The sequence below is a fragment of the Staurois parvus genome, unplaced genomic scaffold (assembly GCF_062004578.1).
Source record: "Staurois parvus isolate SC_StPar_1 unplaced genomic scaffold, SC_StPar_1.0 ptg000714l, whole genome shotgun sequence".
Lineage (NCBI taxonomy): Eukaryota > Metazoa > Chordata > Amphibia > Anura > Ranidae > Staurois > Staurois parvus.
Genome location: NW_028318510.1, coordinates 5,799,529 through 5,820,980, shown reverse-complemented (window position 1 = coordinate 5,820,980; position 21,452 = coordinate 5,799,529). Strand labels below are relative to the sequence as shown.

Below are 21,452 nucleotides of genomic sequence, written 5' to 3'. Positions count from 1 at the left end.
AAAAAAACATTTTCTAGTACAATGGAAAAAGACTGAAACTTCTGTGAGGTTTGTAAAGCTCTCTGCGCATTTTTGTCCCAGTAACCACCGATCTTCCCATTCTTGTCCTGTGCCAAAGGGATGTAATTGAAACACAAGGTAAGAAGAAATCTCCCCTATGGAATTACAAAGAGCAATAAATAAACTGCCAGAAGATCCAACTCTTCTCCACCCTATAAAATGAAGGGACGGACGCTGGTCAGACCAACCCAGAGAGTCCAGTGTGTACGAGATGGCCTCAGCCGCTGCTCCAGCGATGCCCTCTTCCCCACCCTAGTTAAAACCTGTTCTGGATGAAGGCAGGCTTTTATGCTGGGTCTAACTTTTATAAGTATTCCCAGTGATCCCCCTACAGTCCAGCCCCCTTTTTGGAAGTGACTTCAGGAACGTAACATGTACAGTCTGGAGGAAAGAAGGGAAAGGGGAGACATTACTGAAACCTTTAAATACATCAAGGGTGTGAATAAGGTTCAGGAGGGCAGTATTTTCAACACAAAACCAAAATCAAGAACACGGGGACATGACCTTAAACTAACTGGAGGAAAATTTAAAACTAATCTCAGAAAGTACTATTTTACTGAAAAAGAGTAGGTGATGCTTGGAATAAATAGCAGTATAGCTGTAAATGGCTTCAAACATGCTTGAGACAAAAAAAGTTAACGAAAATAACCTCCCCCCCCACCCAGAAAAAAACAACAAAACAAAAAAAACACACAAAAATGTCAACCGTCCCAAACTATAACCAGCCTTAGCAGTAAGGTGCACATGGAAAGGCAATGCACATCACAGACAAAAAAAAGATTTCCCAGCAACACTTACCAGCCAGCCTGCGAAACAACCAATATGGCCCTGTCTAACAGTTTGCGTTAAAAATAGAGGGTTTTGTTCGCACACATTTGCAAATACAAGTGTAAGCCACAATCCCACATGAAGGGTCCTCTGTATAGAAAAAAAACACACAAAGAAAAAAAATGGGCAGACTCGATGGACCACTCGGTCTTTTTCTGCTGTCACCTTTCTATGTTTCTATGAAGTGGATGTCAGCGCATGTGGTCCTGAAGAAGGGGACTGTTTGGCTCTTGGAAAAGTCATTGTGTGACCCAGCAGACACTTGAAATTAAAAGATCTAAAGTTTAATGGACTACTGTGTATATGCATATCTATAGATAGATATGGGTCCCATGATAATAATATTCCACTGCTTTAAATAAAACCATATAAATATATATCACCAAAATCACACAGATGGGCACCAACATACCCGGAATAAAATATCTACTACGTATGGGACTTTAAAGATGCCTAGCTTTATATACAGTGTACTTCTCTATTAAGATTCATACATTTTTTCAAAAACATTTTTTAAACTTAAAAATTGCATCACATTCAACCTGAGCATGGCTTATTCATGAATCCACAATATATTTACCAAAAAAATATATTGATTCACAGCATCCCTACTCTGGAACATGTTCTTTATTGTATTTATTGTATGCTAGTGGATATTTTGGATTCTAAAAATTTTGTGGGTTCCAAATATTACAATTCCTTGAGTTCTGTGAACACTTGAGTGTACCCCCTCAACATAAAATCAATTTGCACTGATAATCTGGGAGGGTCTGTTAACCTGGGAAGGAGAAGATTATGGAGCTGTATACAGCGCCACACAATGGATCAGCCTGTAGTACACAGTTCTTTTCATTTAGGGCAAAAAAAAAAAGTTGCTTGAAATAACAGTGAGCCAGGAGGGATATACTTGTATTGCAAGGAAAATGGCACCGTAGATTGTTTTTAGGGTTTTTTTTGTATGAAGCTTTTTTTAAAAAAAATGTGGGGTTTATGAACTTGTATATATAGATACCTTAAAAGACCCATCATTTTACAGTTTCTCACTTTATAACTAATGTAAGTAATTTAACCACTTGCCTACAGGGCACTTTTACCCCCTTCCTGCCCAGGCCAATTTTCAGCTTTCAGCGCTGTCGCACTTTGAATGACAATTGCACGGTAATGCAACATTGTACTCATATGAACTTTTTTAATCATTTTTTTGAGACAGATAGAGCTTTCTTTTGGTGGTATTTAATCACCTCTGAATTTTTTATTTTTTGCTAAACAAACCAAAAACTGACAATTTTGAAAAAAAAAATGTTTTTTCTTAGTTTCTGTTATAAAATATTGTAAATAAGTGATCTTTCTCTTTCACTGATGTGCGATAATGAGGCTGCAGTGATGGGCACTGATAGGCTTCACTGATGGGCACTGAAAGGCAGCACTCATATATGGCACTGACTGGCACTGCTAGGCAGCACTGAAAGGCAGATCAGATGGGCATTGATGTGGCACTGATAGGGCTCCACTGATCATCAGGGCACTGATGATCAGTGTAGATGTCCTCTCTGAGGAATGCCGATTACCGGCTCTCCTCTCCTCACAAGCTTTCAGCATCACAGCTCGTGAGGAGAAGAATGCCGATAACCGGCATTTTCTTATTTGCATGTGATCAGCTGTGTCCAATCACATCTGATCACATGACATAGCCGACGTCATCGGCTCTTTCCACTGATCGGTGATCCGCTGTGTCCCAGGGACACAGCACACCACCGATGGGTGCGTACACGCGGTTAGAGTGGGAGGACATCATATGACGTCCTCTCAGAATGAGAGACTCACCGCCTGTCCGTCATTTCCTTATACGGCGGGAGGGAGGACGTTAAAGTATAACTGAAGACAAACCTTTTTTTTGGTTCTGGATAGAACATTTGTCAGGTTTTATTGCGGTCTGTGCCCCCATTGAGGAGATTCACCCACTATTTGTCCTGTTTACCATGATCACTGAAAGTAAAAGAAAATCCCTAAATTTTGGGTTGTCCCCAGAAAAGTAAGAGAGGAAACCTTCCAATGGGGACACTTGTTCCAGTGACCTGGGGGTCCTCAATGAATTCCCTTAATTTGCAGGGATTTCCTCTCACTTCCTGTTTGACTATGGGACAGGAAGTGAAGGAAAATCTCCGCAATGGGACACAAATGGCAAAAAAAAAAATCGGACAGGGGTTAAATACCCTACCTTACTGTATCCAAACTGAGAAAATGGTTTTGTCTATAGTTCTACTTTAAACCCTTGGTGCCGGCGCCTCCTGGCCCTTTAAGGGTTCCAGAGGCGGGGCAGGGTTTTAGGGTCATCTGACCACTGTGATTCGCTGTCACAGCGGTCACATGATCGGGAAAGGTTCTTTCCGTGAGTACCGAACATGTGTGCAATCTTACAGCACATGTTTTTTTTTTTTAATAGAGCGCAAATGTGCGGCCACTTGGCATCTAGGCCCAGACGCCGGGAGGCCGCACATTTGCTTTAGGCCGTTGCCAAGAGGTTAAGCACACCATGCAATGATCCAACATTGTACAGTGATAATGGACCCTTCAGAAACACCTATTATAGATGCAGAGATCTTTCCCAGCATGCTACATCTGCTGCAAGACCCTTCCGTTCCATCACAGTATGCTGACCAGTAAGAAGCTCATTTTGCTGTTTGGCAGCCGTGAAAGCATTTGACAAGCAATGAGAAGCAGGGCATTGTGGGCCATAGTCCTCAAGGTGCCATCTAGCGCTGGCAGAAGCAGCACAACCTAAAGAAAAAATGGCCTCAATTAAGGAGACTGACAGCATGAGCTGGAAACGATCTTTTGACAGAAATGAGTAAATACATCTATACATTAAATAGTGAAAACAATTTATGAGGCAGCTGTATCTACAGAACAGGCCGATTTTAAATTTGCTGAATTTCCTTTGATAGCAGCATCTGCTCTCGTTTTATTCAGGCCTATAAAATGACCATTGTTCTTAGAAGCAAAAGTAAACAAAGGATGCAGGAGTTAGGAATGCTCTGTTACATACATGTACACAAGATGATAGAGTATAGCACTGCCTGGTATAGAAAACCATACAGTCGTCTTTCAAAACCTCATACAATAATGAGAAATGAAGAGACGAAACAAAATGCACGTTTGGAAAAAGACAAGAGTGCCAGCTTTTGTGCAAGGAACATGGAGTCCCAAGCAGAGCCTTTGTGGCACTGGGATGAACTTGTGAAAAGAAGCTGAAGTCAGTGTGTCCTGACAGAGGCAGCCTGTACATTCTCATTATGAGGTGTGGTGATTAAAATGCAGATCTTGTTGCTTTTCCTGTTCCTGAACAAGCTAGCACCCAGCCGGGCCCATCACTCATATGGCAGACAGGAAAGGAGTGGCTCACAGCAGCACCATACAGGGAGAGATCCTTGGGAGAAATCCATAAACTTGCACTGGTGACACTGCTTCATGTCTAGAGCTGCCATGACGTGGATGGGTCAGAAAAATGAGCTGCTAATGCTTATTAAGTTTTAACTGTTAAGATGGTATTGATTTATACAGCAAATAAACTCTGGAGAGGATTTAGAACTTTGCACATGGCCAGTTATGCCACATTAACCACTCCCAGATTGTAAGCTCCAAAGAGCAGGGCCCTCGAACCCCTCGTGTATTGTACTGTTACTGTATTGTCCCATGTACCGTCCCCCACTATAATGTACAGCGTGAGCAAACCTTTTGGCGCTATATAAATACTGTATAATAATAATAATAATTAACCACTTGCACTCCAGAGGATTTACCCCCCTTCCTGACCAGGCCATTTTTTGCGATACGGAGCTGTGTCAGTATAATTGACAATTGCGTGGTCATGCAACGCTGCACCCAAATTAAATGTACGTCCTTTACCCCCTCACAAATAAAGCTTTCTTTCGGTGGTATTTCATCGCCTCCGTGTTTTTTAATTTTTTTCCACTATAAACAAAGAAAAAAAGACAGACAATTTGGAAAAAAATCCCTATTTTTTACTTTTTGCTATTAAACATGTCCAGTAAAAAATTTTTAAAAATCAAATTTCGTCACAAATTAAGGCCAAAATGTATTCTGTGACATGTCTTTGCTAAATAAAAATCCCAATACATGTAAATTAATTGGTTTACGTGAATGTTATAGCATTTACAAATGGCGGTATACATACTGGAATTTTTTTTTTTTTTTACTAGTAATGGCGCCAATCAGCGACTTATAGCAGGACTGCGGCGGGCATTCTGACACTGGGGGGAACAGACTTGGTGTCACTGACATCCCCAGTGATACCAATACAGTGATCAGAGCTAATAAAAAGCACTGACACTGTACTAATGGCACTGGGCAGGAAGGGGTTAACACATAGGGTGATCAAAGGGTTAACTGTGTGCTGTTTTACTGTGTGCTTTACACTGTAAGCACACTGCTTTGTATGGGTCTGCTATGCAGAGCCATACAAAGCAGTGTGCAGGAGCTGACAGGAGAGAGATCTGTGTTTTTTATACACAGGTCTCTCCCCCGTCGGTGATACCCAGTGTTCGACGGGTGCCGGCTGAGACCGCAAATGGTGGCACGGGTAGGGCATGCGTGCCCCCTAATGGGAACTGCAAAATCACACATATATATATATATATATATATATATATATATATATATATATATATATATATATATATGTGATTTTGTGCACCCATGCCACCCTGTAGTAGTGTTTCTGCTATAGGGCGGCGCAGAAGCGGTTAAAGAAGGTTTTCAATTCAATCCAAAAGTGAGATTTTACATCAAGACTGGGCTGGTTACTACCACTTGTAATCATATGCACAGCCTTTGATTATATGGTCAGGAACTCTGTATTTTTAAATGGAATTATTGGCAACTGCAGCCCTCATATTTCTCCACAATTTTGTTCAACGCATTTAGCCTAGGTTCACACTAATGCGGTGTGGGAAATGCTGCAATCCGTGTGCTTTTCCCGCACTGTGTTCTGATCGCACTGCCCTTGCATGTGTCAATACAAACTTAACACCCCAAACATAAGGTGCAAATGCAGTGCATTTGTCTGCACCGGATCGCATGGTACAAAAAGACCATGCAATACAGTTGCGGTGAAGCTCCAAAAAAGGTGCATGCACATCTTTGTTACAATGCGATCTGAGCCTGTTCAAAATGAATGCGGTTCAGTTCCTGTGCGATTCACATGCGGTGTCCAGTGTGAACCAAGGTTTATGGTTTACTGAAGTGCCATCAATATCCTACTCTCTCTTAACTGCTTTCTAATCATCCCCCTGATAAATGGACATACAAAAAATAAATGACATGGATTTGTCAGCTGAGATGGCTGGAGGCAGGTGCAGAAAGCGGCATCACTGAACCAGGAAATAAATGTGTGGCTGTTGGTAAAATCCTAAAATTCCCCTTCTTCTGCTCCCTTTCTTTTTTTTCCTGCCTGACTGTTAAAACTGGTTGGCTGTAGGCTTTACCAGATGATTATTATCCCATAAAGGTCTTTCTTCTTTAGCAGCCAAATCACCGGTCTTTCTATAAAACTATGACTTCAACATCCTGCATATAGGTCCCTTTTTCTTATTGCTTGTGGACCTTTATTTTGTCCTCTTACTTTTTTTTTTTGCATTTGGTCATGCTCAAAACTCTAAAATACAAAAATAAATCCTAAAACTTGCTGAACAGAATTATGATCCCTTTCGAATAGGATATGAGATGCTGCGAGAGGCTGAAGTGGACATGACACAAGACAACAGGCTGCTACATTGAGGGTCCATTCATACTAAAGCATTCCTCTGGGGTGTGTTAATACCCATGCATTATGACGTACCTCAACATGCATTGTGTTACATACTGTAGCACATTCACTATAAATGGGCTGTCAACATAAAATAGATAAAGTGCATGGCTTTTTTTTTTTTCTTTAACCCCTTCACGCCTAAAGGTAAAACAAATCTGAATGCCTAAGCACAATTTTGCAACGTTGACATGTGTTAGTAAAACCGTACATATCATCACAACTACTTTGTACATCCAGGTGAATTATACCTTGTTTTTTTCAGGACAAATTGGGCTTTCATTTGCTGGTAAATGGTAATGGATATTGCCTGATTTTTTTTTTATCATCAAAGAAAAGCTGGCTCAAAATAGTAAAAAAAAAATCTATTTTTTATATAGCTGTGTTTCTTGTTACTACCGTAACCTACCACCAAAGAACAACCCAAAGTAAATTCTCCAGCTCTTGACGATCGCAGCGATACATATATGTGTATTTGTTGTTTGTACCCGTAGTACAGCCCAGAAACAATAGCGCACATTTTGTTTTTGTCTTTTACCTAAAACACACTGACACTGAAACTGACACCAATATTTTTTTTAAATCCTGACCTTTGACCTTGACCTTTGATCCCAACCTTGACCCAAACACTTAATCTGGCGCTGAACAAGATCAAACCTTGATCTAGGTATTTTTTCTTTATTTTATTATTTAACATTTATCTTTTTTTTTTACAAACATTTTTTTCCCTTCTATGCCAGGAGTTAGAGAGATACAATGCATCTCTCTCCTCTATTCATAGAGAGAGAAAAAACAAGGGTGCCGGGCTGTACAGTGACTGATCACTGTGCTAGCCAATCAGAGGCTATCACAGTGATCATGTAACCCGCAATCGGGAGTCCCGAGTCCCGATCGTTAGAATGGAACCCGGTGCTCTCTGTGACATCATGGTCTTTATGCTGGGAGTGCGCCATGCGGCGTGCTCCCAGCAGAAAGACAGATATGCAAAAAAGCCCAGTTCTGTAAGGCCGCATATTTGTGTTACATCGGCGTCAAGGGGTTAAACAATGCAGCATACCACAAAATATTATATATGTGTCGTGGAGTGCTGCAGTGTGTCAGGCTATACTGTACAATGCATGAAGATGTCACTCATAATGAACAGCACCGCAAACACACCCCACACAGAGCAGGTGACTTGTCATGTGTTGTTGCAACACATGCGAAAGACATGCATTGCTAGAATGCACAGCAACACACCTGCTCTTTGTGTGGTGTGTTGCGGTGCTATTCATCAACACAAAAGTGTGAATGGGCATTGGTACTGCTGTTCTGGCTGTTTTACCTCTTTGGAGGAATGGAGGACCTATAATCCAGCAAGAGGACCATCACTACAATAAATGTGTATAGTAGAATCCAACATATAAGATTAAGGGGGGATATGATCAACAAGTATAAATACATCAGTGGTTCATATAGTGAACTCGGTGTAGAGTTATTCACCCTGAGGTCATCACAGAGGACAAGGGGGCACTCTTTACGTCTGGAGGAAAATAAATTTAATCTCCAAACACGGAAAGGTTTCTTCACAGTAAGAGCTGTGAAAATGTGGAATAGACTCCCTCAAGAGTTGGTTCTGGCCAGCTCAGTGGATTGCTTTAAAAAAGTCCTGGATTCTTTCTCGGATACACAGAATATAACTGGATACTAACATTTATAGGTAAAGTTGATTCAGGGAATATCCAATTGCCTCTCAGGGGATCAGGAAGAAATTTTTTCCCCTGCAGGAGAAAATTGGATCATGTTTTGCTGGGTTTTTTGCCTTCCTCTGGATCAACTGTGGGTGTAGGTTAAAACTTTCTTTTTTTTTTATTTTTTAATGGTTGAACTGGATGGACTTTTGTCTTTTTTTAAGCCAGACTAACTATGTAACTATATGTAAACCATCCAGCTATTCCTTGCACTGGTTTATCTCAGGGCGAACAACAATATAGACAGAATTAATCCAACACAACCAATCACCAGACCTTATCCCTCCTCCAAAGCTGCCCATACACAATGCAATGTGATTTTACAATCTATATGCAATGTCCTTTAGAGCTACCAAGAACTATGTAGTAGAATCCCTGCCTAAACAATCCATTTCATTTTGTATGTAGTGTATTGCCGGCCATAAATATGCAGCCAAAATTGGGCTAGGTTGAGTATATAATTATCCAATGTCAATTGCCACCTTTGCTAAGAGAAGCAGGATTCAGAAGAAATAATCGTAATACTTACAGACACGGTGGAGCTTGGTGTATTTGTGCCATAGCCGGATGAGGGCAGGGATGCCAAAGACCAGCGCCGTCCATCTGTCCTGTTGTTGAGCAGAAATAAGAACACTATTAACGAATTTGTTTTACATGAAAATTAATTTGTTCACAATCAAGGTAACTTTTATTTCTGCCATAAATACATACTGCTATATGTCTGCATTGTTACGCTGTTAATCATTACCATACTGTTCTTTCAATGAGCTGTAACAGATTGATTTACAGAGTAAATGTTGACTTATAGGTCTCATAATACTAAAACAAAATGGGCAAAATAATCCAGGGAATGAAAAACTACTTGAGTTACATATTGAAAACTGCAAAAAAAGAAATAGACTGCCCATGGAAACCAATTGTTCAAGCCCAAGCTAAATACACAGTAAGTGAAGTAAGATATTAGTATGAATAGTATAGGCAATGCATACTTTTCTTCTCTCTGCTAACTTTTTCTGAAATTAAAAAAAAGAAAAAGAAAAAAAAAGATAACCCAAGAATCCACATTATGGTTTTCCAGTCACAATCTAAAGCCAGTTATGCAGGGTAACAGAACAATTAATTATTTTTCACAAAGTTGCATAGTATAAGCTAGCACTTTCATCTTTGTCGAAGTTGTTTTCACAAAGTTTAATCTTTCTAATTTTATAATGGGCTTTTCAAGTACTTACTAAAGCAAATGACTTGGAGCATTAGGCTGATTTTTGTAAGCTTTGCATCCAATCTGTATGTTATCTCTCAAGGAATTAGCAATCAATCAATACTGAATGTACACAAGAGATAAAAATGCTGCTGCATGGGAAGCTTTTCAAACATGTAAAATCTCTGCATCTGGTTTAGAATGGTTTCCTTTTCTAAAAATGAATTCTTTTACTAAAAGCTTAAAGTAATTTAAAAAATCTCATCTTTTACATCCTGCACATCCTGTCGAAATGGAAGAGATTTTTCCAAAGTGGGGGAAGGTTAAAACCTGTGATTTTTTTTCGGCATGTGTGTTTCATAAGGAAGATTTCCCTTCACCTCCTGTCCTGTAGACCCAACAGAAAGCGAGAGGATCTCTTTCTAATGTTAAAGTGATAGTAAGGGTACGTTCTCACTAGCGTTGTGTGCAGGTGGCAGAAAGGCATTTGGGAAGTGTTTTTACCGCTTCCCAAACGCCTCGGACAATTCTGCACATTGCAGCACATGGTGCTGTTCTAACGGGTGCGTTATGCAGGCCATAGATGGGACGATTTTTCGGCCGAAAATAAAATCGGCCGATTTTCGGATCGTTAGTGGGCTATTTGTTCGGCCGTTTTTCGGTATTTTGGCAGTTTTTTTTTATCGGTAAAGTTGGAAAAAAAATCGGCCGATTTTGCCGATCGGCCGATTTTCGCGGCAATGATGGGCAAATCGGCCGATTTTTTACCGATAAAAAATCTGCGCATGAGCAGTGACCTGCAAGAGGAAGACAAAAAGAAGAAAAAGAAGAAGAAGAAGAGGATGATGATGATGAAGAAGAAGAGGATGATGAAGAAGAAGAAGAAGAAGAGGATGATGAAGAAGAAGAAGAAGAAGAAGAGGATGATGATGAAGAAGGAGAAGAGGATGATGATGAAGATGAAGAAGAAGAGGATGATGATGAAAAAGAAGAAGAGGATGATGATGAAGAAGAAGAAGAGGATGATGATGATGATGATGAAGATGAAGAAGAAGAAGAGGATGATGATGAAGAAGAGGATGATGATGAAGAAAAAGAAGAAGAGGATGACGATGAAGAAGAAGAAGAGGGTGACGATGAAGAAGAAGAAGAGGGTGACGATGAAGAAGAAGAAGAGGGTGACGATGATGATGATGGAGAAGAAGAAGAAGAGGAAGAGGATGACGATGATGACGACGAAGAAGAGGATGGCGATGAAGAAGAAGAAGAGGATGACGATGAAGAAGAAGAAGAAGAAGAAGAAGAGGATGATGAAGAAGAAGAGGAAGAAGAAGAAGAAGAAGAAGAGGATGATGATGAAGAAGAAGAAGGATGATGATGATGAAGAAGAAGAAGAAGAGGATGATGAAGAAGAAGAAGAGGATGATGATGATGATGAAGAAGAAGAAGAAGAGGATGATGAAGAAGAAGAAGATGATGATGGTGAAGAAGAAGAAGAGGAGGATGATGATGGTGAAGAAGAAGAGGATGATGATGGTGAAGAAGAAGAGGATGATGAAGAAGAAGAAGAAGAAGAGGATGATGATGATGATGAAGAAGAAGAGGATGATGATGATGAAGAAGAAGAAGAGGATGATGAAGAAGAAGAAGAAAAAGAAGAAGTAGGATGAAAAATAAGAGGAATTCCAGCTGAACCGCGCATGCGGCGTTTGCGGAGCGTTTGCCGAGAATTAAAAAACGCTCCGCAAACGCCGGACCAACGCTTGCCAAACGCTATAGGGGTGTTTGGCAAGAGTTGGTAAAACAGTCAAGTGTGATTGAGCCCTAAGTCCGCCATACATATTTTTATTTATTTATTTATTATTAAAGGGACCCCAGGTGGGTTATGTCATAATGTGCTAGTATGTACCGCATATTAGCACATTATGCAGACTTACCTGCCAAGGAAACCCTCCAGCACTGCGGCATAATTGATCCAGCAGGCCCTGGGCTCTTCCATTTTAGCTCCTTAGGGATTTTCAGTCGCTATGTGGTTACACCCCTTTAGCACCCAATAGATAAAGGCATGTACAAGCTATTGGGATTTGAGCACAGGTATATCTTGTTTATTGAATTGTGAGTCAGTAGCCAGGCCTATACCTTGTAGCTCTCCCCCACTTTGTGTCTGTTTGAACCATATTAGCATTGTGTCCACAGTAACATTTGCGTTGGCAGAGCAGAGTAGGACGGGCCAAAAGAGATTACTTTGACGCAGGTGGCCAGCTTAAACATGTATTGCAATATGTGTGACCTAAAAATCCCTATTTTTTATTGCAAAGTTTGCTGGAAAGGGTATATAGCAGTGTGCCGAGAGTTCCTTCAGAATTTCAGGGGTTCTTATTTAAGGACTCAGACCATTGCCTGCCCTGAACGACCTGTCCTGGGCTTTTTCATCATTCTAGTTTTGGAGACCTCCATCCTGGTCTCCTCGCCTGGTGGTAGAGCAAGCCCTGTCTCCTTCCTGTGACTTCTGCACTACCCCCCCCCCCCTTTTTTTTTTCTCTTCCCCTCCCCTCTTAGGATATTGACCCAACTACACACATTCACTCCCATTGGCCGAGATATCCATCCCTCTCCCCAACCCGCCCACCCCCCTTTCCTGGCATGAATTTCATGCCTCAGATGTTTGGTAGAATGCTATCCCCTTCCATTTGTCATGGTGCATATCTGATCTCTTTCTGCTGGGCAAAAGCCGCCCGAAAAAGTTTTTTTCTACAATTCCTTATTGTAAACAAATTATGGTTCTAGTTTGTTGTCTTTCATATACCAACTGCTGTACAATGTGAGCTAGAACCAACTAAACTCAATAATTTGGAGGGATGTCTACATACGTTTGATTATAGAGGCAGGTGTATTGGTCAGGTGACTTTTATCAGATTTTGACTCTACTACTCTTCTCTATACGCAGAAACACAAAAGGTGGTTTCTACCACAATAATAGCAGTCATACCAATAAAACTGTATGCAGCCACATGAAAACATAGGCCTGTCAAAATTTTGAAAGGGTAGTAAATAAAAAACAGAATGACAGGGTGTTTATTTAAAAGCAACACCTACTGAGAGCATATGTACAACAAACTCTTCATGCAAATTAATAATCATGAATAATGTGCCCTTTTCTCACTACCAAGCATTAGAAAGTAATTAGACAAGATTAGGATGCTAATTAGGAGCTAGTGGAAGAAAAATTGTGCCATGTATACTTGGGGACTGTGTTACTACCTTCGTGCAAATGAAAAATGAGCTGAGGCGCTGGGGGAGAAGTTCCTTGGGCTGTCTTGTGGGCTGTTCCCTATAGGGAGACAAGAAGAAAAATGAAGAAGTGTTAATACAAACTATATTCTGTACATGCAAGTATATACACATAAAATAATATCCCATGTGAAAAAAATACCTTATATGTTAAGAGAACATTCAAATACTGCGGAAATGGTGCTCTTTCTGAAGAGCCCAGCATCAAAGGCAAAGTATTAACTACCAGTGTGCTGTCTGTTTTCTTGTATCTCCTACACTTAAAGTATTATTATTATTATACAGTATTTATAAAGCGCCAACAGTTCGCTCAGCGCTGTACATTACAATGGGAGACAGAACATGCGACAGTACAGTAACAATACAATGTGATACACGAGGGGTTCGAGGGCCCTGCTCCTTGGAGCTTACAATCTAGGAGGGAGGGGAAAGTACATTACACTGAAGTACAGGCAGAACAAACAGGCCATCACTGCAATAAAAAAAATGCATTTAAAAGTCACATCACTGGTGAATAAAACCTCTTTAATAATTGATTTTATTCTACGGTCAACTTAAAGCTGAACTACATTGAACCTGAGCACCACAAACCAAAAAACCCTGTTTAATTCAGGTTTAATATTCAAAGCAAACTCACCCATCCATCCATAGTCTATTTTGCTGAGAAATCACTTTGAAAAACACACCCTAGCATTTCTGACTATGGCCATCTTAAGTAAGGGCAGAGGATTCACATAAAGGTTACTTCCTGGAATCCATCTGCCCTTAGCTCAGGTATGCAGGCAGGAGGGTATGCCTAGCTGAGAATACCCCTCCTTTCCTCCTGAGGACTATCTATGACCTATCAGGCTAGGCCTGGAAACCAAGAAGTAACTGAAGGAATGAAATGAAAAAGTTTAGAACAAGTAGATATGATATACTTTCCTCTATTAAAATAAGTCAATGTTGATTGAGAGAGTGAAGTTCTGCTTTAACTGCAATTACTCGGCTCAGTTGCCTCTTAGGCTCCATGCACACGGGGCGTTTTAATAACGCTGATAACGTTAGCTGTGTAAAGTCACATTAAAGACATGAGTTTTTCAGCATTTTTTAGCGTTTTTGTATTAGTGTTTAGCTGCGTTTTTTAGGGGTTTTTTTTTTAACCAAAAAAAGTCCAGAAACACTGATTTTCTGCGATTTACCACATTTTTCAGCATTAGAGCGTTTTTACAGCTAAAAAACTCTAGAAATCAACTAGTTCTGGGGGTTTTTTTCCAGCCAAAAAACATTGATTACAGTCTATGTGTGGATGGACACATAGGATAACATGCTGGAGGAGTTTACTGGCTGTAGAAAAAAACGTCAAAAGCAGCCGCTGTAAAAATGTCCAGTGTGCATGAGGACTTAGAAGGGCAGGGGACATGGTTCTACACTCCTCATCCACCCAGACCCATGATGATAAAATACAGTTTGATAACATGCGTCTTATAGAATCCACCGTCAAGCTTTCTAGGTGGTATGATGGTCTGTGATCAGAAAGTCTGACTACAGAACTGCAGGCTCACCATGCATCTGTACAGCATCCTGCTACTGGTTGTGAATACACACATCTGTCAACACTACCAAGGGGCTTGCAGATGCGGCTAGCATTGACAGAAGACAAGAACTGGGGTTGGGTGGTGAAAACTGGCAGTATTAGATATGTTTTAAAAAGTACAAAAAGATAAAAAAAGCAGTAGTTATTAATTGTATAAGGGAGAAAGTAAATGTATTAATGGCAGGGGCGGACTGACCATTTGGAAACTCGGGCACTGCCCGAGGGCCCGGGGTCAGTAGGGGGCCCCATGAGATACCCCTGGTACCTTTTTCATAGGCTTTTGTGACTTTGGGCAAGGACACAGGGGCCCCATGATCCCCTATTGCCCGGGGGTCCCATGAGTTGTCAGTCCGCCCCTGATTAATGAATTGTTTTTTTAACATTAACATACACTGCAGCAATACCGTTCACATTCTGTATTGCACTGTAAGTGGGCAATGGTGACAGAACATGAAGTACAAAATGTATAGCAGTAGAATTCTATAACAGCTCACCCATTTGTAATAACAAGCACCTATCCATGTCAGGTGCAATGTCACTTTTGATAAAGGTTATAGATAATAGATCTTCAGTTTAATAAATGCGGTACGCCATGACTTTTTTTTCTTTAGGACTATTTCCCTATGAATGTTATTTTACGCATAACTGAATTTTGTGACCTATATATAGTATATTTCCTTTTTATTGTGGCAGTATAGAGGTGTACAGTCACATTCTGTTACCATTTGTACTGGTCGCATTCTGTTGAATAGCACCCATTCCTTACTTCATTGTACATTAATATATGTTTAGTTGGTGTGCAAATCTTTACTAAATAAATTATACGTCTATTCTTCTTTATAGAGCAGAGGTAGGTCATTGGTGAGCCAGCACTCCAGAGAAGCCTTCTTCATTAACAGATGAAACAGCAAGGAAAATGCTAAAGTGTATCAGGCAAGTACACCCTTAATCATACCTTAATCATGCTATGGTTAAGGCACTGCACGCCCAATATGCATTCGGCTTGCCATATTATCTAACAGTTTATTTAAAAAAGGCCTTTTATGGGAAAACGGTCTCATGTATGACTGTTGAAAAACGTACAGGTTATGGTGAAATTTGTTACAAAAATAACTCCAGTGATACTTAATTCAAATGTCAGAGATCAAATAAGAATGTAGCCGAATAATTTGAAAGTTTCTCAAAATTAATCAGTGTTTACTAAAGGCACAATTTTTTTTCATTGTAATAACAAACATGTTATACTCACCTGCTCTGTGCAGTGGTATTGCACAGAGTGGCCCTGATCCTCCTCTTCTCGGGTCCCCCACCGGCGATCCTGGCTCCTCCTCTTCTTTGTGTGTCCCCATAGCAAGCCATCTGCTATGGGGACAAACGTGTGCTCGCTCCTGACCTATGTGTCTATGGAGCCACCCTCCATAGACACGCACAGTGGGACAACCTTCTCGACCCTTTACAGTCCGGCTTCCGCCCCCTACACTCCACCGAAACTGTCCTACTCAAACTCACCAATGACCTACTAACCGCCAAAAACCAATGGCCACTATACTATACTCTTGACCTCTCTGCGGCTTTTGACACGGTTGACCACCCCCTCCTCCTCCTGACAAACTCATGTAGACTTCACCTCCACAACATCTACAAGATACAACCGTTCCTAACCTCGGAAACCACTAAGCAACTCATTCACTCCCTTATTATATCATGCCTTGACTACTGTAACTCCCTCCTCACTGGCCTACCTCATCGCTCCAGTCCATGAATGCTGCTGCCAGACTCATTCACCTTACTAACCGTTCTGTATCTGCCACCCCTCTCTGACAATCCCTCCACTGGCTTCCAATTGCACAGCGGATAAAATTCAAAACACTAACACTGACGTATAAAGCCGTTCATAACACTGCCCCTAATTACATCACCGACCTTGTCTCTAAATACCACCCAAACCGTACTCTCCGCGCCTCACAAGACCTCCTACTCTCTAGCTCCCTTTTCTCCTCCTCCCATGCTCGTCTCCAGGATTTCTCAAGGGCTTCACCCATCCTCTGGAACTCCCTACCCCAATCTATCAGGTTATCGTTTACTCTGCTCACTTTTGGGCGCACCCTGAAAACCCATCTCTTCAGGGAAGCCTACCCTGATCCCAGCAATTATTGGAATCTTCTACTCTTCCTACCACTCCATCCCCCACAGCTAATTACCTCTTGTATCACTATCCCCTCCCTCCTAGATTGTAAGCTCCAAGGAGCAGGGACCTCTAATCCCTCTTGTATTGAACTGTATTGTTACTGTACTGTCTCCCTCCATAATGTAAAGTGCTGAGCAAACTGTCGGTGTTATAAGTCCTGTATAATAATAATAATAACACAGCTCTTGCTGCTGTCAATCAAGTGCAGTGAAGAGGAAGTGGGGAACAGGGTTAATGGCTCCCGCTACTGTTCAAGTCCTTGTGTGAAGAGCAAGCGAGAGGAGAAGAGATGTAGCCATGCACAGCGCTGATCTCTTCTCTCCTCTCTTCCCCTTCACAAAAGGAAAGGGGGAGCACAGGAAACTTACAAATGTTATTTTTATCTTAATGCAGGCAATGCATTAAGGCAAAAAACATTTTTAGGTCTAGTGTCACTTTAACAAATTATTTTCATTATTATTATACAGGATTTATATAGCGCCAACAGTTTGCTCAGCGCTTTACAATATAACCGGAGACAATACAGCAACAATACAGTTCAATACAAGAGGGTTAGGAGGACCCTGCTCTTTACAAAATAATCTCTAAAAAAATCATTAAATAAAGAGTATGAAATGGAAAATAACATTTTAAGAAACTGTTCCATAATATGCTTTTAGCTCCACATCTTAATTTTAAAATCTTTATTTTTGAAACTTGTTAACATGAATGTAAGCGTATTGTCTGTTCAGCAACTATGTGATTTATGTGTAAGGCTGCCCATAGACAACTAGAATTTTGGCCAATTCCTGCTCAATTTAAACAAAGCAATATTTGCACTGGCCAGGGCATGTATTCACAGATCTCAAAGTAGGGGGTAAGAAATGGCAAAGGTTATTTTTGTGAGGTTGATCGATAACTGCAAATATTAAAGTGTATGTTCGGGCAAAAAAAAAAATATTCAGTACATATCTCTAATACATGCATACATCTACAGGTTTTATCCCTTTAAAATCCCTGCAAGTGCAGCAAAGTACATGTCAACTGTACGCGGATTTTCTCCATCAGCCCACCCCCCACAGTTATTACCTTTTGTGTCTCTTGACCCTCCCTCTTAGATTGTAAGCTCTAACGAGCAGGGCCCTCTCATCCCTTCTATATTAAATTGTATTGTAATTGTACAGTCTGCCCTTATGATGTAAAGCGCTGCGTAAACTGCTGGCACTATATAAATCCTGTATAATAATAATAATGTCAATCTGACAACTTCCTGTATTGGATGGCAATACAGGGTCTTTCTGCATTGAAATTCCAGCTAGTGTTGTCAGAGCTACATGCTGAACCACAAAATTCACTGCTCATTCAGTGGATGATGCCACTATTACCACCACCGAGTATATTGTACCATATAATAAATAAGCGCAGCACTAAAATAATAGAAAGTATTATGATTGTCTGTCCAACAATAGATAATCTCAATAAAATTAAAGAAAATGTCCAGGACATGTAAAATGAAGGTGACAGTCTGTGCAGATAAATGGTGCGGAATCACAATAAAATCCAGTAGTGGTGCTCCAAATAGTGTGGTAAAATTACGCACTCACCAGATACGTAATATAAATACGCATTGTATGAATCAGTAGAGGTCTCCTTTATGGATATGGATCTGGTCTGGGACAAGGATAATCCTCCCTTAAGGTGGGTGGTGTTGTCAGGAGCACACAGGAAAGTAAAAGGACCCAGCTGGCCAGAGGTCCCTTTAAGGGATGGATGGGTGCAGATGCCTGCTTACAGGAACTCCCTTCTCTGGATTCAATAGGTGGCTGGATCAGGCGGGCTCTATAAATAAATAGCTCCTCAAGGGAGACCATAAAGAGTGCCCATAGTGCAGTAGTTTAAAGTATAATTTATAAAATAAATGAATTTGCAAATTCCTCAGTAAAAGCAATATTAAAATCAAGCAGCGTCAGGTATAGTGTGGACTAACCATCAAGAAACTAAGATGGCCGCTGGGCCTCCACGTGGCTGCGGCGGCGTGATGTCACGGTGTTTTGGCCCCTCCTCAGGAGGGTCCAAGACGTAGTGACGTCACGCCGCTGGAGCCACGTGGAGGCCCGGAGTCCATCTTACTTTTGAGCCACGTGGAGTTCCCGTGGCCATCTTACTTTCTGGATGGTTAGTTCACACTATACCTGACGCTGCTTGATTTTAATACTGCTTTTACTGAGGAATTTGCAAATTCATTTATTTAATAAATTATACTTTAAACTACTGTACTATGGGCACTCTTTATGAGCACTATGAGCAATGTAACCTTATAATAAGGTATATCTAACTGGCAGGATTACCAGGTTAAAATAATGTAAAAAATCCAGAAAAAAACACAAAAAAAAAAAAACTAGTACAGCCACCATATCGAAGAAGTATATAAAATCTTTGTTCTTGCATTTAAATACATTTTAGAACTTCTTCGGTGTTACAAAAGCAGCACAAACCCCGGTGAAAGTCATCAGTGCCAACCTAGGGGGTGTCTTGTACCAAATCCCTGATGATTCCTTGGAGAAATATGATGATTATCAAGGGAATTTAATAAAAACATTCACCGGTGGCATGTATGTGGCATCATATGAAGTACACAAAGCCCTGTAAATTGAAGCATCAACCTGTAATCTGTTCAGTCTTCATATTACCACTGAAACCAGCACAAAGGACAAATCCTTACAAACCCAGATGATAGAATGCACTTTTCTGTTACTGTTTTGAAGGGTGCCCCCCTTTTGGACATCCATTTCCTTATAAAGGTGTGCTTTGGGCTTTAGATAAACTGATGCAGGAGCTTTAATATGTTCCTAGTTTCTACTGAATGAATTTAAGGCAGTTAACAGCTTAATATACGAGATTAGGTGGATGTCCAAGCATGGCTATGAAATATCCCTGAATACTGAGCTGTGCTTTGCTCAGGAAGATTTCAAAATACAAAATTGATGCTGAACGCCTGACAAACCACTGAAATACCTTCAAGGGGACTGCTTTACCTGTCTGTAATTCTGTGCAGACGCTCTTGTGATACAGTCTCCTAATATGCAACTGCAGAGCCAGGCATGGACTTCTCTGCAGACTATAGTTTGTATCATTTAGGTACACAATTTAGAAGATCAAAAAAGATTAGGAATCTTTTTAATAAGTATGCTTAATAAACTGTTTACTTAACAAAGGTGACATTACTTTCTCTCATTTTGCCTAATGTCTACATAGAATCTGCATAAATATGAAGTGACATACACTGATCATCCATTACTTTACCGCCTATCTAAACATTGATGTTGACAGAGTACACCCCTTCATGGAAATGGTATTCCCTGATGGCAGTTGCCTCTTTTAGCAGAATAATGTGCCCTACCACAATGCAAAAATGGTTCAAGAATATTTGACAACAAGTTTGAGGTGTTGAATTGGCATCCAAATTCTCTGATTTCAATTCAACCGAGCACCTGTGGGATGTGTTGGAAAAACAAGTCCAATCCATGGTGGCCAAACCTCGCTACTTACACCACTTAAATAATCTGATGACTTGTGTCAGATACCACAGCATATTAAAAGTCTAGTGGTGTCCATGGCTCGATGGGTCAGAGCTGTTTTTGGAAACAATAGGAGGACCTTCTCCATATTAGATGGCTGATCGGTATGTGTGGATATATATATATATACACACACACACACACACACACACACACACACACACACACACACACACACACACACACACACACACACACACACACACACACACACACACACACACACACACACACACACACACACACACACACACATATATATATATAACACACACAATTTATATAGCAGTGGGTGCATTCAACGGGGCTTAAAACCAGGGAAAGTTTCCAATGCAGTTGGCTGTGCCCCACCAACACTGATTAAACTACACTGGAAAAATCCTTGTAAGTCATATTGAGCGCACTTACAGCCTGCTTCATATTCTACATACTTTTCTCATGGACTGCACCCTAGTCAATAACCCCACAAGTACCTGCAGTGGCTGACCTCTATAATATATATATATATATATATACATATACACACACACACACACACACACACACACATATACATACACACACACACACACACATATATTTATATATTCACACATATAAATACTATAGCACAATGAATGTGACATGCATTACAAAGTACATGTCAACCCCATCAGAGACTGTCTCTCTACTTTTTGTTAATCTCCCTTAATTTCCATATAGTCACTTTGGGGAGAAATGCCAGTCTACTGTTGCCTCATATCAGTATATAATCATATACGCATACTTATATAAAGGGAGTGATAAGAGAAGACCGTAAGAAAATGAGTAATACAGTTGGTTGCATGGTATCTCAAAATCCCTACATTTGTAAAAAAAAAAAAAACTCCCAAAAAGGTTTATACTTTTCCCCCTCAAAATCATCCATCATTTGCATTCTGTATATAAAGGAATATACACATTTTTTCCTTTTTATTGGTCTATTATTTTCAACCCTTAATGACAGTTTAATGATATGGTTTTTAGTCTCTGTGTTGGCCCAATATTTACAAATGTATCCACATGTCCTTCATACCTTTGCCATGAGTGTCAAAAACATTTGCAAAATTTACAACACAAGCCCCATTGCATTCACTTCTACGTAAATACATAAAATTTACAGCCTAACAAGTCATACAAAGAACAAAGTTCTGATTGTATTTTAAGATGATCATAAAGGCT

At 40.4% G+C, this 21,452-nt stretch overlaps 1 protein-coding gene across 7 annotated transcripts in view; it reads right to left on the bottom strand.

Annotated features, from left to right (window-relative positions):
- The window catches only part of MAST4 (microtubule associated serine/threonine kinase family member 4), a 749,251-nt gene that overhangs the window by 136,321 nt on the left and 591,478 nt on the right, over nucleotides 1–21,452 (bottom strand). For all 7 annotated transcript variants that reach the window (XM_089653476.1, XM_089653475.1, XM_089653479.1 and 4 more), the window contains 2 exons: nucleotides 12,902–12,971; nucleotides 8,972–9,050 (listed from right to left, as the gene is read on the bottom strand). In XM_089653476.1, the coding sequence (XP_089509602.1) occupies nucleotides 8,972–9,050; nucleotides 12,902–12,971 (149 nt within the window). The remainder of the gene's footprint in view (nucleotides 1–8,971; nucleotides 9,051–12,901; nucleotides 12,972–21,452) is intronic.